At 50.5% G+C, this 15,586-nt stretch overlaps 1 protein-coding gene across 1 annotated transcript; it reads right to left on the reverse strand.

Moving 5' to 3' along the window:
* Positions 1–797: 797 nt before the first annotated feature.
* Positions 798–12,257, reverse strand: inhbaa (inhibin subunit beta Aa; the record flags this gene model as incomplete). Its single annotated transcript, XM_084453879.1, has 2 exons — positions 798–1,696; positions 11,714–12,257. The coding sequence occupies 2 exons, from the start codon at positions 12,255–12,257 to the stop codon at positions 798–800; spliced, it is 1,443 nt and encodes a 480-aa protein (XP_084310005.1).
* Positions 12,258–15,586: the final 3,329 nt, after the last annotated feature.

Here is a 15,586-nt window from a genome sequence, read left to right on the forward strand (position 1 = left end):
CATACATACATATAGATACATAAACACAAAAACACACACAAACATAAAACATACTTCCAAAGTAAGTATCATGAAATATCTTCCTCCTTTTTTTTGTTTTGAAAAAAAAGTAAACAATTGAGAAACAAAACGCACGCCAAAGAAACAAAACACACGCCAAAGGAACATAAACTATAATAATAGTAATACTTGACAAGTTGCATAGTTTTGAGATTGTTCAGGCACCTCATGCTCATGGTCTCATGCCCAAGGTCCTGCAGTGCATGAAAGGAATGCCTCCACCACAGCTGGTCTCATAAATATCCTCTCCCCCTCCCCCTCATCCTCCGATTGTAACAAAAATATATTATAGATTATTTTTTTTCTTTATTCTGAAAGTGCCACAGAGATGGTTCTCTCTGAGTTCGGGAGACTAGAACTGGAACTGGAATAGGACTGGACCCGTGAAACCTGGGAGAAGTCCGTCAGCGACAGCCGCTTCGCCGGCGCTCTCGAGCGGGAGAGGGAGGGAGGGAGGGAGGGGGGGAGGGGGGGAGAGATGGAGGGCGAGCGGAGGACAGCGAAGTCTTCTCTCGGGCGCTCTCTCCTCGTCTCCTCGTCTCCTCTCCTCTGCTCTCTTCTCCCGCTTCTGTCTCTCTTGGTTCTGAGTCCCTCCATCCCTCCCTCCATCCCTCCCTCCATCCCTAGGGTTTGACCAGCAGCCGCGCTCCTTTGCAATATCATGTTCTGAGTCCCGACGCCTCGTCCCTCCGTCCGTCCACATCCTCCCCTCCGTCCCTCTCTCTCCTCCTCCTCCTCTACGAGCAGCCGCACTCCTCCACGATCATGTTCGCGATGTCCTTCTTCACGATCTTCTGCTCCTCGTTGTAGTACAGCATGGACATGGCGCGTAGCCGCGTGGGCACGCAGCACGACTTGAGGTTCTGGAAGGGGCTGTACCCGCGCATGCGGTAGTGGTTGATGACCGTGGAGTGGAAGGAGAGGGAGGAGCCCGTGATGCTCGCCACGTGGCCCGGGCAGTCGCCCTCGCAGTAGTTGGCGTGGTAGCCGGGCGGTGCGATGATCCAGTCGTTCCAGCCGATGTCCTTGAAGTTGACGTAGAACTGGCGCTTGCAGCAGCCGCGCACCTTGCCGTCGCACTCCAGCCCGCGCTTCCGCCGGCGCCGGGACTCGCTGCCGTCGCCCGGGCGCACCACCGCCATCAGGAAGGGCCGGTGGGACTGCTCCCGCTGCTGGCCGCCGCGCTCCGCCCTCCCGCCGCCCGCCGCCGCCGACACCAGGATGGGCGTGGCCCCGGCCTCGGCGCAGAGCGGACAGGAGACGCGGAGGCTGAGGGCGCCCCCGGAGCTGCCGCTGCTTCCCGCCCCTCCTCCTCCTCCTCCTCCTCCTCCTCCTCCTCCTCCTCCTCTCTGCAGCAGGGCCTGGACGCTAGCGGTCACCGGGAACGTGTGCCAGCCGCTCCGCCTGGTGTCCACCGACTTCTCCACCAGCGGGACCTCGGCCACGGCCGGCGCGGCGTCGCCGGGCCGACGGGCCCCCTGCTGCAGCTGCAGCAGGCGGATGGTGACCTTGGCGCGGCTGCGGGCGTTCTTATTGGCCAGCCGCAGGAAAACCCAAACGTTGGCCTGCTCCACCAGGGAGAGGTCACTGCCGCCCTCATTGGAGATGGCGAAGTTCACCACACCGGGTGAGTCGCCTGGAGAAAGGGTCAGGGAGGGAGAGAGAGAGAGATGGAGAGAGAGAGAAATTATGATTAGTACATTACATTACATTACAGTCATTTAGCTGACGCTTTTATCCAAAGCGACTAACAATAATTGCATTTAATGTAGGAAAAGCCAATGTACTACTTGCCAGAAATCACAAGTGCATCTCCTTTCTAAAACAAGTGACTAAGAGCATAATCTAATGCTGAAGGCAAAGTTCAAGAATAGCAATCTAAAATACAATAGATGTTTAAGAGGGAGAATCATTGTAATTCTTCTTAAAGAGATGAGTTAGTGAGGTGAGATTAGTATTATATAAAACGGAATGAAAAACTGCAGAATCAATCTGAAAAGACCATTGAAGACTGCTGTACTCGTCATAGTGAAACCAAAGGCATTTTAGTAATTGATGGTGTCCTGAGGAGAAACAGGCCGTCGTTTAGCAGACCGGGTCTGAACTCATCTGGGGGTAAATAGAGGGCCGGACACCCACATCACAGTCAGATAGGGTGTGATGAAACCACATCACACACACACACACACACACACACACACACACACACACACACACACACACACACACAAACACACAAACACACACATGCACGCTCATAGCCACGTCAGCGGACTTCTTCTGTGCTGTTATTAGCTCTCTCTCTCCCTGAAACACACACACACACACACACACACACACACACAAACATAATCTTTCTACTTATGCTTAGACATACGTACTTGCCTTGTGAAAATGATCACATTTTCCATGTTTCACTAGCTGACACATGTACACACAACCACACACACCCACACCCACCCACCCACCCACCCACCCACACACACACACACACACACACACACACACACACACACACACACACACACACACACACACACACATGTCTAAACACAGCAGCCAAGACCATTATGAGTCTCAAGTGTACTTCGCAAAGTCTCAGTTAGAGCTAGAGTGTAATTGGTAGTTTGGGCATCAGGTTATGTAACCTATTTGTATCATTTTTCCTGGCAAGCTGAAGTTGGCACGAGGCTAAGAGCATAAGTGTGTGTGTGTATGTGTGTGTGTGTGTGTGTGTGTGTGTGTGTGCACGTGTGTATGTGTGTGTGTGTGTGTGTGTGTGTGTGTGTGTGTGGCCTACCAGCACAGTGCCAGAGAGGTAGATCTAAGATACAAAGAGGGACTGGGAGAGATGAGGTCAGTTATTATTGATAATAGGCACCCTGACAGCACCATAAACACACACACACGCACGCACACACACATGGACAGCCCTGTACAGCTGCGATGTGGCATCTGCTTTTGATGTCACTGTGCAGACACAGGGCTGAGGCTTTCTGAAGCTTTCTCTCCGTATGTCTCTCTCTGTTTCTCTCTGATCCCCCCCCCCCCCCCCCTCTCCCCCCTGGCGTTCCTCCAGTCCCTCTCTCCTAGCCTCTGGAAGGCTTCTCCTAACAGATCATTTCAGACGTCTTCTCTCTCTCTCCTTAATCCCACTCCATTTACAGAAGGCCAGTCTTTACAAAGTGACGTCTCAACATCCCATAACCCTTCACTTCTCAGCCATTTCCATTTGGCAGTTGCTCCTGACAGTGTAATACACCAGTCCTTCTCTCTCTCTCTCTCTCTCTCTCTCTCTTATGATATATGGGTGACAGAAACCTGATGTTGTTGTCGGAGTGTCCTCATGTAACAGAGAAGCCCTGTCTGCGACTCAAAGATGCCAAATATCGCTCCCCTCACTATCTCCTTCCTCTTTGGTCTAGCGGTGGACGTTTGGTTGTTGTTCCCATGCAGGAGGTTGGCGCGGTCGCAATCCCACCTGTTGCACCTCCGAGTCGATGCATTTCATGCTAGGCAGGTGTTCCGAAGCAGCTGCGTGCGTGCGTGTGTGTGTGTGTGTGTGTGTGTGTGCGGAGGGCTGATGTTTGTCACGGTACACACACCACACCCAGCCCTATGACAATAGCTGGTATTAGCTGAAGTGTGTTTCTCCGGCCGCTGAGAAGCTCATCCTCTCATCCCCTCAATGCCTCGGCGTCTCTCAGCTTGTTTACTCCCGTTCGGGCGCAACAAAGGCACCCGCTCCTGGTTGTGTGCATGTGTCTGTTTGTGTGTGTGTGTGTGTGTGTCTCAACGTGTGTGTAAAGCCTATACAGTATGTGTTTTAGTGTGTGCGTGTTTAGCGCGCGCGAGTATGTGCGTGCGTGCGTCCCATGCCCATCTGTCCAAACACAGCCGCTCGTCTCAAACGAACGCGGCCTCTAAATCAAGGTCTTTACCCACGGAGGGGCCGTCATTGTTCCCCCCCCCCTGCTAATCCCACTACAGAGCTAGATGAGCGGGGTGGGGGGAGTGGGGGGTGCCTGAGAGGGGGGGTGGGGGGGTGGCAAAGGAGGGGGGGGCGGTGCTTAAGGGAGGCCCCATGAGGAGGAGGAGGAGGAGAGACGGGGTGCGTCGGGAGAGCGGCAGCCCCCTTCTGAGGGAGAGTGCGGAGCGGGGAGAACAGAAGGAGCGGAGGAGAAGAGAGACTTGCGGAGAGACTACAGAGAGAGAGAGAGAGAGAGAGAGAGAGAGAGAGAGAGACGCGCGCTAATCCCTCAACAATAAACACTTCTCCAGCCGCCCAGAGGACAGTTTGCGCAGCTGTCCTGCACACAAAGATGGAAAATAACATTTACACATTCCTACCCCTCCCCTCCCCTCCCCTCACTCCTTCCTCCTCCTCTATTTCTCCCCTACATGCCTTTAGAAATGAACCGGGAGAAAAAATGTAGGGGGGGTTGGGGGGTCATTACCTGACAGCTTAGAGAACTGTGTGTGTGTGTATCAAGGGGGCTTCCTCCCTTGTCCAAACACCATTCTGATATGTCCAGTAACATCAGTCTCTATCCAGCCCAGGAGAAATAACAGCTCTTAGCCTTGCTGAATGGCTTCAACAAACACTCAACTTCATACTCAACAAGTACTCAACTGGTACTCCCCCTAGCCAACTCTAATAGCCGATGACAAGACGCTTCCTAGGAACAATACAAACAGGTAGGTCACAGGTGACGGTGTGTCACAACACGTCCTGTCTGTCCGACTTGTTTGGGCTCAGCCTGACCAGCTGCAGCTGCAGGACAGTGGTACTTCTGACGTGTTTGTCATCAGAGGTCAGGGTGAATTGCGTTCACTGGTCCAGGATTGGGTCCCTCCATTCCCACGTAATGTAATTCATTCAGACCTATGAAAAACTGATCTGGCCCTAGACTCCCTCTCTCTGTGTGGAGAAGCAGCCCACGGAGGAGGTCTGCCTCCTGAAGCTCCGCCCAGACGGGACAGCCACTGGTCGGAGTGGACAGAGGCTCACGCGCTCTCCCTGGCAGAAGCTCTCTCTTTCTCTCTCTCTCTCTGTCCTTATAGTGCAGAGCCAGTCTCTGTTTGTAAACAGTAGACTTCCACGAAAGCCTGATGAGGATGAAGCTGTTCATGTCTGGGAACATGTCATCTCTGTCCTCTCAGAGGTGAGCCAGCGTGTTTCTCTGGCAAAGGTGGGAGAACAAAGCCATAATGTCTCTAGACGCTCTCGTAGCTTGGCCGGCTTCAAAAGAAACACATGACAGTGACAGCTATCTGGGAATCATCAACAGGGAATGCACTGTAATTGTAAGAACAATGAGGAAGAATCTCGAGAGAAACCCCACCCCTCCCGAAAAAACAAACAAATATGTGGTGGATATCTCACCCGAATTGTAGCAGAAACACATCAGTAATGTTTTTAAAACATTGCATGTCTCATGGCAATAGACCGATAATGGGGGATAGATAGCACATGTGCTGTATTATGCTCTCACTGAGAAGATGGATAGCTTCCCATCTCAGCATCGCCACAGTCATGTTTAGTCTCCAATGGAAGATTATGGAAAAGCAATAGTCAACCCCAAACAACAACAACAACAACAATGGCAGATCCTATAGCAGCGGTAGTCACAGAAGGGGGTTCTGTCCACCTCTTCGCTGTTCAACTGTAACGTCTCTCCACCTAGTGACTGCCATTCCCTCCTTAGAGCTGGGATCCCCACCTCTCTATCTGTCTGTCTGTCTGTCTGTCTGTCTGTCTGTCTGTCTGTCTGTCTGTCTGTCTGTCTGTCTGTCTGTCTATCTATCTATCTATCTATCTATTTACCTGTCTATCTGTATGTCTAACACAGAGAACAGCTCAGGTCTACTGTAGGCAGAGGAGTAGTAGGGGATTTTACTGAAACACACACACATTAAAAGGGAAGGGAGAGAGAGAGAGAGAGAGAGAGAGAGAGAGAGAGAGAGTCCTTACACACAGGTCAAGGCCCACAGTCTTCCCAGGGCATCCAAACTCAGGGTTTATTTATAAGTGTCCGGCCTGCTGAGATGGGAAACTATTCACAAAGGTCCACCTCAGTCAAATGTTTCCCCTCTCTATTCTACAGCACATCCAGACCGGGCTCATTTGGGCACCAAGGGTTTGATAACAGATCTAGAATAGTCTCCACTACATCAGGGTGGAACTGACACAGCGTGCCCCGTGGTGATCGAACCCTGGGTCGCTCATTGGTCCAGCCCAAGCATCTACAATCATTAGACCAAGAGGACATCCATCTGCGACTTAAAGGGGGAGACATCTGATGATATGAGCTCAATCAAGAAACCCACGTATGACGGTTCAACCATCTATTATTCATATTACAAATTCATACATTACATCAATGTATTTAGACTTGGTGCAGCAGTGCCTAAAGCATGGCTACCTCACCACAATGTGGTTCCAAACCGCCTCCTCCATCTTCTGTATTTTCTAAGCGTCAGCCCTGACAGTGTCAGCTTGACCCTGAGGCCAGGGTGAGAGGCAGCCAGGCTAAAAACCTACCCTACTGTCTGCTCTGAACTGTGTGGGCAAGGCCTGGCATCTGGCCACCGCGAGTGACAGGGGAGAATAATACTAAGATTACTTGTTTGTCTAGGTGAGACGCTGGTCCGTCCTAGGCTTTTTCTAAGCCTTTTCATTTGTAATGTGGATGATTCCCCACGGGGCGTAGTGATGACACGTCCCCAGTCTTGTCAAAGCTTCTCACTTAACCGTGTGGTTTAACCCAAAGACACTGGGGATTTGAGTTTCAACATGCCAAAGCCGAGGAATTCACCGTCCAGCACGTCACACGCGCACAAACCAGAGAGACTCTGCTCAGCTAGATACCACCAGAGAGGCCCTCTGCTTAAGAGCCAGAGCTCCGGTCTGAACAGTCCAAACATGCATCCTTACTCGCGTCCTTCTGTCCTTCCTTCTTTCCTTGAGTTCTCTGATCTAACGTGACTGGATAGGTTGAAAGTCCATGCTCCTCTACCCGGCTATCAGCAATCCACAACATTCTAGTCATGTCAGATCTGTGAATCCTCAAAGGATGGAAGTGAGGAAGGAAGCAAGGGAGGGACAAGGGCAGGGAAGGATGTATTGTTAGAGTTTTGAGAAACAGTCCCGGTCTTTTGTAACCGGTGAGGAATGTGGCCAGCTCAATGCCAGTGTCTCTCTAGCGTCCTTGTGGTTCAGCTAAGATCCTTGAGGCTGACCACTGATAACGAACTGAACACAGTACAGACTGTTGAGCGTTAGATTCAGACTGAGGCTTTGTAGTAGGGTTGTTGAAGAGTTGTCATGTGGGGTGTAGTGCCTTGCTTAAGGACATAGAGACAGGGTTTTTTCCATCTGATAATATTGAAGCTATAATAGCAGAAACCCCCACCAAACTTCACTGTCAGCCCAAAGAGATTCAACCTTTACAGTCCAATTCGAAGGGTTTCTAACCAACAAACTCCCAACTACCAGCCTCTCTGACCTCAATCCAGGTGGCCAACCTCCAACTGGGGTGAGAGAGAGAGCGAGAGAGAGAGAGAGAGGGAGCGAGAGATAAATAGAGAGAGAGAGAGAGAGAGAAAGAGAGAGAGAGAGGGAGCGAGAGAGAGAGAGACAGAGAGAGAGAGAGAGAGAGAGAGAGAAAGAAACTGTGCTGGAAGAGATCAGTATAGACACTGGAATTTCACTAATGATGTGATTAATTAATTACTGTTCTGTGTGCGTGTGTGTGTGTGTGTGCACGTGTGTGTGTGTGTGTGTAGGTGGGGGTTGAAAGGGAGAGAGTTGGGTGCAAGCGGGTGAGTTGCTAGGGACAAAATTGGCACTACCAGTATTCAACCCCCCCCCCCCCCCCCCCCCCCCCACCGAGTGAGCAAAACGCTTTTCTCGGGGGCGTCCCATCCCTCCCCCCATTCCCTCTGCAACCCGAAATAATTATTGGGGCCCAGATTACCTTGAATGGAGCAATTATGCCCGACAGAACTTCACTGTCTGGCAGGCGGAGGGTTAACCCTGGTTAGCTACTGTGTCTTAATTATGTGATTATAAGAACAAACCCCTTTACAGTTTGTTCTGTCTATTTATAGTCCAAAGGGAGACTGCCGATCTGAGGGGCTGTTTAATGTCCACAAACACGCTGAGAATGTGGGGGTACATGTGAGGGTACGCTACATCTGAGGGTATGCTACATCTGAGAGTTTTGATATATGTTAGGGTATGGAACTCGTTGGAGCATGTGCTATGTTAGGGTATGCTACATGTGGGGGAGAACTTGTGTAATTGCGTTGAATTGGGTAAACTCACTCAGTATAAATACCGCCCACCCCGCACCATCAAATTGCTAGCTTTTTGGTGGTGTAACTGGCTAAAGCGGTGTTTATGAGAAGTGGTCATTGTGTGTGTTTATGAGAGGTGGTCATTGTGTGTTTGCAAGTCAGAGGACCTGAGATTGAACTCTGCATGGCAAGTGGGGGTGGGAGTGATACTGACGAGCTACTCAGTGACACCTGTGACAGTGGTGCGCTTGAGTCTAGATACCCAGTTGAGCTCAGCTCAACCAGCTGGGATCGCTGTCGCGGAGTGAGTTTAGGGAGGTGAGTGTAACCAAGTTGATTTGGGTAATCTCACTCCTCAGTATGAATACAACCCACCAGCGCCATCAAATTGCTAGCTAAAGTGGTGTTAATTAGAGGTGGGCACGTGTCTTCGCAAGTCAGAGGACCCAAGATCAAACCCACAAGAAAAGCAAGGGTGGAAGCGATGCGCAGTGACACCTGGTTGGATGGAAGAATCTTTTACCGTTTTTTCTAAGAGTGATAGGCTATAGGCCTACACAAGGGGTATGTAGCCTAGGACAAACAAGTATGAATCTGTTTCCTGTCTGTGAAAACCGTTCAGAATTATATCACATAAACGATAATATTATCTAACAGTTAGCCCTACCAACTGCTCATCGATCATTAGGCTAGTGCTCTCGTGTCATCATCAATCATCTGAATGTTGAAGTCTCTCACTCTCATCAACTGGCTACTGTATCAACATTAACTTATCTAGCCTATGGGAAATAAGGTTGATTAAATATGTTCAGTTTAATGTAAACGGCGTCTTCAACAGTTTTCCCTTTGATTTGCTTTGATCATGGAATAAGAAAATAGAGACTTTGCCAAATGTGGCGTGCAAAGGAATGGCATGAAAACGCCGTAATGGTCACTTTAGGAAGCCCTGTGAGCCCGGGCAAGTGAGGTTAATATCGACCGTGGACCGCCTTGCTCCTCTTTGAATGTTTGTTTAACCGCTCCTCTCCAAGTTTATTTACAGTTATTGGTAAAGAAGAGCAGCGCGACTCTCTCCTTTCCCGCGTCTCTCTTCCACACCTCGGCGCGCGGCATCAAAGGAATTCAACGCCTAGCACAGAGAGAGGGAGAGAGAGAGAGAGAGAGAGAGAGAGAGAGAGAGAGAGAGAGAGACGCCTCGCACAGAGAGAGAGAGAGAGAGAGAGAGAACTGCGAGAGGTTGAACTTGAACCTCGATTTATGAGGACGAATGCAACATTCCGCAGCGTTTTCCTATATGCAATCATATCAGCAGCCTTCTGATAGCGGCAAGGTTAGGACACGGCGGGGAACGAGGTTTTTGACAGCTCAGCAGAAGCACGCCTCGCTCATACGGGTAAAAAGTTGATATATAAAGTATCTAAAACTGGCGCTTTGTGCTGTTTAGCTGAACTGCACAGTTTGTGATAGGTGACAAAGTCCATGTCGTGTCGAACTATACAGAATCGACAGCCAATCGACACAGATAACCTCATTACTACAATAATAGTCTTCACGTTGATAAAGGAGTTGTGGGATATGAAAACAGTAGCCTACAGCATACTACCGTTGAATTTGAGGACACCTACCAAATTTTCAGTGGTACCCTGATCAGTGGCATCACTAATAGCCTACTTGTAACCTAGATTTCAGTTCATTCGAGGAGGGAAGAGCAGACCTCAGCAGCCTTCATTGACGCGCGCAAGCAGTTCCGTCTTTTCCGAGGTGGAGAACATAGCCTAAGTGGTTTTTCCTAGAACAACTCCTGGCTTCTAAAAGCGCTCCATGACTCACCACACGACCTCACACAGCATCCAGCCTACCTTCGCCGGAGACGTTTTAGAAAGGTCTGTTTTTTTAATTGTCAAGTTTACTGCCACATAAAAACACATGAGAACACGTTCAATATAAAGCTTAGTTTACAGTGCCCATCGCGGGAATTAGAAGCACATTTTGACTACAGATCGCGAACAAGCATGGAGGAATTCAACATGCGGCTTTCCTCATCTCACACAACTGATTGGCGTCGATAGCTAAATGTAACGACTCTCACACAGCAAACCTAATTGGATATTCACCCCAAATCGTAGGAGAACTCTACACATAGGCTATTCATAACTATGTCTCTTAACATCACGGCCGGTCTCATTAAATCTCTCCCAGGGCGGTTAGAGTGAGAACGTGTGAGAGCCGAGAGAACGCTGGCCACCGTGGGAGTGACTGGCTGAATCTTATCCGAGTGAAGAGGGACTCTTGAACTCGCTGCAGATGACTTGGAGTGCACATCCTTTACACTCTCACTCAAGTAGCTGGCTCTCACTCTCTGAGACACACGTGTGCGCGCACACACACACAGACACACACACACAAACGGACACGCGCACACACACACACAAACGGACACGCGCACACACACACACACCTCCGTTTCATCTCCCCCTCTCTCTGTCTCTGTCTAGCGGATGGCTTGGCTGAGTCTGTGCTCTGATCTCTCAACACATCAGTAGCTTGACAGCACCTCTGAAGGCTGAACGTAGCCTGCTTTCCAAGGCAATAACTGGAGAACATTCCTTTTTTTCTCTCCTTTTTTCCCTCTCTCGCACTCCCTCTTTTTCTCTTTTCCCTGCTGCCGCTTCTGAAAGCGCTCGGTCTCCTGGTGACGGTGACACACACATTCACTCTCGCACACGTGCATGCACACACAGAGCAGCGTAGTGACAGACTCGGGGGTCTAATTATGCATTCTTTAAAGCTGCAGGGGTTTCTTACTGACCTTAAGGAGAGGTGTGTGTGCGGTGTGTGGTGCTTTGGAATGCTGGGTGGTTCTCAGAAGGAGATCGTGGTACATTATAATGTGTGTGTGTGTGTGTGTGTGTGGAGGGGGGGTGGGGGGGTGGTTGCAGTTAGAATCTGTCAACAGGTCAAACAGCTGAATCATGCAGGTGGAATTACGCAGGTGGGCAGCAGAAACCCCCCCTCTCTCTCACACCATATCCCAAGAGCAGATTGTTAAAGAGATTTACATCCTCAAACCTGTCTGACTGGGTGACTGACCCCTAGCCTTTTTACTGCGCTGAATCCAGCAGGGCTAGATGCCTTTTTTTTATGACCCAGGATTTCTGGCGTGTCCTCACACACACACACACACACACACACACACACATACACAGACACGCACACACACACACAATGGCCTACACCTCCAGTGTAAACATACTCATACATCAACAAATACCGCCCAAACACAAACTCGCACATATCTCCCAAACACACACGCGCACACACACACACACACACACACACCTGTGGCACTCACCGGCCTCTGCGAAAGTGATGATCTCCGTCTGCTCGCCGGCCTCGGCGGCGTCGGAGCGCCCGTGTCCCTCGTCGTCGATCTGCACGCTGCCATCCTCGCCCACCCGGCCCACGTGCAGCTTGCGTATGGCGTTGAGCAGGGCGGCGCGCGGCACCGGGTGCGTGATGTTGGGCCGTGCCTGCAGATGCAGCATGTTGAGGATGTGCTGCTTCACCGCCTCCACGACGTCGGTCTGCGCGGCTGCCTCCTCCTCCTCCCCCCCCACCTCCTCCTCCTTCTCCTCCCCCTGCTGCCGCTCCGCGCCTCCCGTCTGCTGGAGGGTCCTCAGCCGGGCAAGAGCGCAGGACGGGCAGCCCGCTGCCTCCTCCTCCTCCTCCTCCCCCACTCCCCCACGGGGCTGCTGGGGGACCGGCGCGGGCTGGAGCTGGGGGGGGGTCTGGCCAGGGAGCGTGCCCACCGAGGAGGCGCCCGGAGCAGGCAGGGAGGCGGAGCAGCCCTGGGCGAGTAGAAGCAGCAACATCCCACTGAGCAGCAGCGGCGACATCCTGGAGCTCTGAGAGTCGGTCAGTTTATCTGCTGCTGAGCCACGAAGGAAAGACTGAACGGAGAAGAAGAGGAAGAAAAAAAAAATTGGCTGGCAAAGCCGGGGGAACAGATGCTGAAAAGTTAGAAGGGTATGTCCTCTTCGTCCGCCAAAAAAGTCTTGAGAACTCTCCTCTGGACTGGAGGGTTAAGGTTAGCCCTGTGAGGGAGAGCTGGACCGAGTCTTGCAGCTGAGGGGATTTGAGCTGAAGTTGGGAGTAAAAAGTGTCACCTACTCACAGAAGGGAAGAGAGATGAATATAGAGGAGTAATCCTTGTCCTGTGGAGGAGAGGAGAGGTGGATGAAGAAGAGGAGTGGAAGGGTCCTCTCAGTCCTCTCTGAGCTGCTGGGGAGAGACAGGAAAAGTGTGGTCCCTGTCCCGGTCCTTGGGAAGTGGAGTAGTAGTAGTAGTAGTAGTAGTAGTATGTGTGAGTGTGAGAAAGTGTGTGTGAGTGATAGAGCGGGGCAGGCAGGCTGTCTGTATGTGTCAGCCCAGGGTAGCCGAGTAGTTCTCTCTCTCTCTCTTCTCTCTCTCTGTAGGACTCTGGCAGTGCTCTCTCTGCACACGTTGAATGGGTTAGAGTGGGCAGGGCTCTCTCTCTTCTCTCTCTCTCTCTTCTCTCTCCTCTCTCTCTCTCTGTCTGTAGTTCTCTCTGTGTGTCTTAACGGTAATTATACTGGCCTCCCTCCTCCTCCCTCCCCTCCTCCAGATCCCACCCTGCTACTTTTTCTCCTTGTCTGACTCATGCTGCTTCACTCAAACTTTACCTGACTTATTTCTTATTCTGCCTGCCTGTCTGTCTGTGTGATCTGTAAACATGCTGTCTGTCTGTCTCTCTGTCTGTCTTACTCTGTCTGTCTGTCTGTCTGTCTGTCTGTCTGTCTGACCGACTGACTGACTGACTGTCTATCTGTCTGTCTGTCTGTCTGTCTCTCTCTCTCTCTCTATCAAAAACCATGAATCATCTTCTGGTGTGCGACGATTGTATGTATGGATGGATGTAGAGTTAACTGAATTAAGAAGTTGAGCCTCTGAATGTGAAAGTTGCTGAAACTGTTTTATACAGCTATTGTCTAATGTTGTGTTTCAACGTCAAGCATGAATGAAAGAAAACTAATCAATCAATCAACTAATCAATGAATCAATGAATCAATCAATCTCAGACAATTCTTGAGACAATTCTTGAGACAATTCTTGAGATAATTCTTGAGACAATTCTTGATGAAACTGTTCAGTCTCTTCAGGAGGAAGCCCACAGATGGGGAGGGGGGGGGGCAGCAAGCAGACTCAGCAAGCTCAGCTCAGAGGGTGAAGGTGGTGAGAGATGAAGCATTACCCTTATTAGGACACATATCATGTGCTCTTGTGGTAAATGCTATCATCCTCATTATCATCATAATCTTCATCCTCAGCCAAAACCACTTCTTTTCATGGAACCACAGAAATGCAACCCCTCAATTTCACAGAAAACCCGACAGAGTGTTTGAACTGGCTGGCTGGGTGACTGGCTGGTTGACTGGTTGGTTGGTTGGTTGGTTGGTTGGTTGGTTGGTTGATTGACTAGTTGTCTTGCTGGCAAGCCTGACTGACTGGGATGGCTGACTGGTTGACCATCTGGCAGCCTGGCGGGTTGGATAGATGTTTCTAGGTATGAGGTCTTTGTCAGTCCTGACTCTCTGGGGTTTTTCCCTCCCTCCGATGACACTAAGGTTTCCCCTCCGCCTATTCACCAGGAAGTGGCCCACTGTCCACTTCCTGTAATAGGGGTCAGACGTCTGGGTCTGCCTGTGACATCATCACCCATGTGACATCATCAAAGGGAAAGCGGTAGACTCGTCAACGGCTCGTGTGAGTCGTCCGTCTACAATAAAGGAACACATGACGGCGTGCATTACTAAATTTGATGGATCTTCATTGATGGAAATCGACTAACTCATACATAGTGTGAGTAGGGTCTGATTCACCCTAATGTGGTTTTGATTTGTGTGTTATTGTTTTGGTTGTTGTTGAGAGTGATGGTGTCACAGAGTGTCAAATCGCAAATCTCAACACTTTTGAAGTTCAGTTTGTTGCACGTTGTTGTTTTCGTGGAAATATGGGCTTTATGTGTTTTCTCTGTACAGACATGCCTGCGGCTGTCACCAACAGAAGAGAATCACTGCTCCACTACTCCCTCTTGTGGCCATTTGATGTATGCTCAACTATCAAATATGTTTGTCACGTCCTACAATATTGCTCTTAAATATCGCTTTCTCTGTCTCTCACTACTTGTTTCTCTCTTCTTTCAGCTCTCTCTCTCTCTTTCTCTCTATCTCTTTTTCTCTCACTCTCTCCTCTGTCTCATACACTTCCCCTCTCCACCCAACCACACGTTTTCACTCACCCGAGTCTCTTACCCCCCCCAACCCCCCCCCCCCCCCCCCCCCCCCCCGCTCCCCCTCTCTCCACTCAGGAGGTCAGAGGTGATCTCCTTCCTCCCCGGGCTGGTCTCTGCAGGACCTCTCGATCTGTAGGAAGCTCGTCATGACGGGGGTGAGACCGGCAAGTCCCACTGCTGCTGAACTCTGATTTACTGGCCTGCAGACCTGGGAGCAGCACACATGTACACAAGCACGTATGCAGGCATGCACACACACACACACGCACACACACACACATGCAGAAACTCATCATTCTCTCTCTCTCTCTCTCTCTCTCTCACACACACACCGTTATGTGTGTGTGTGTGTGTGTGTCTGTGTGTGTGTGGTGGACCTGTGGAGCAGTGTGGAGAGACACCCAGAGAAGGAGACATGAGTGTGTCAGCCAGAGGCTGCAGCTGGAGCTCAGACAGACTACACAATCCATGGTGGCCCGCAAACTTGTGTGTGTGTTCGAGCGTGTGTGCATGTCTCTCGATGATGATAAAGATCATGAAGGAGACATTGTTTATTATTATTATTGTTATTAGAGATGACCATGTGTCTGAGTCTCAGCAGGGACCTGGTATATGTGATGGATGGTGTGTGCGTGCTTGTTTGTGTGTGTGTGTGTGTGTGTGTGTGTGTGTGTGTGTGTGTGTGTGTGTGTGTGTGAGCATGCGTGCATGCATATGTGTGTGTGTGTGTGTGTGTGATGGATCGCTCCTCTCATTCACATAGCCGGGGGAGACATAAGGGTGCAGGGACTGATGGGAATCCTGTGACACCTGAGCCTTGCCATTCCACCCTGTCACAGTGTGTGTGTGTGTGTGTGTGAGAGAGTGTGTGTGTCTCAGTCACGGCATGGAGTATAAAAGCCCATTAAAATC

This window comes from Borostomias antarcticus (genome assembly GCF_949987555.1).
Source record: "Borostomias antarcticus genome assembly, chromosome: 2".
NCBI lineage: Eukaryota > Metazoa > Chordata > Actinopteri > Stomiiformes > Stomiidae > Borostomias > Borostomias antarcticus.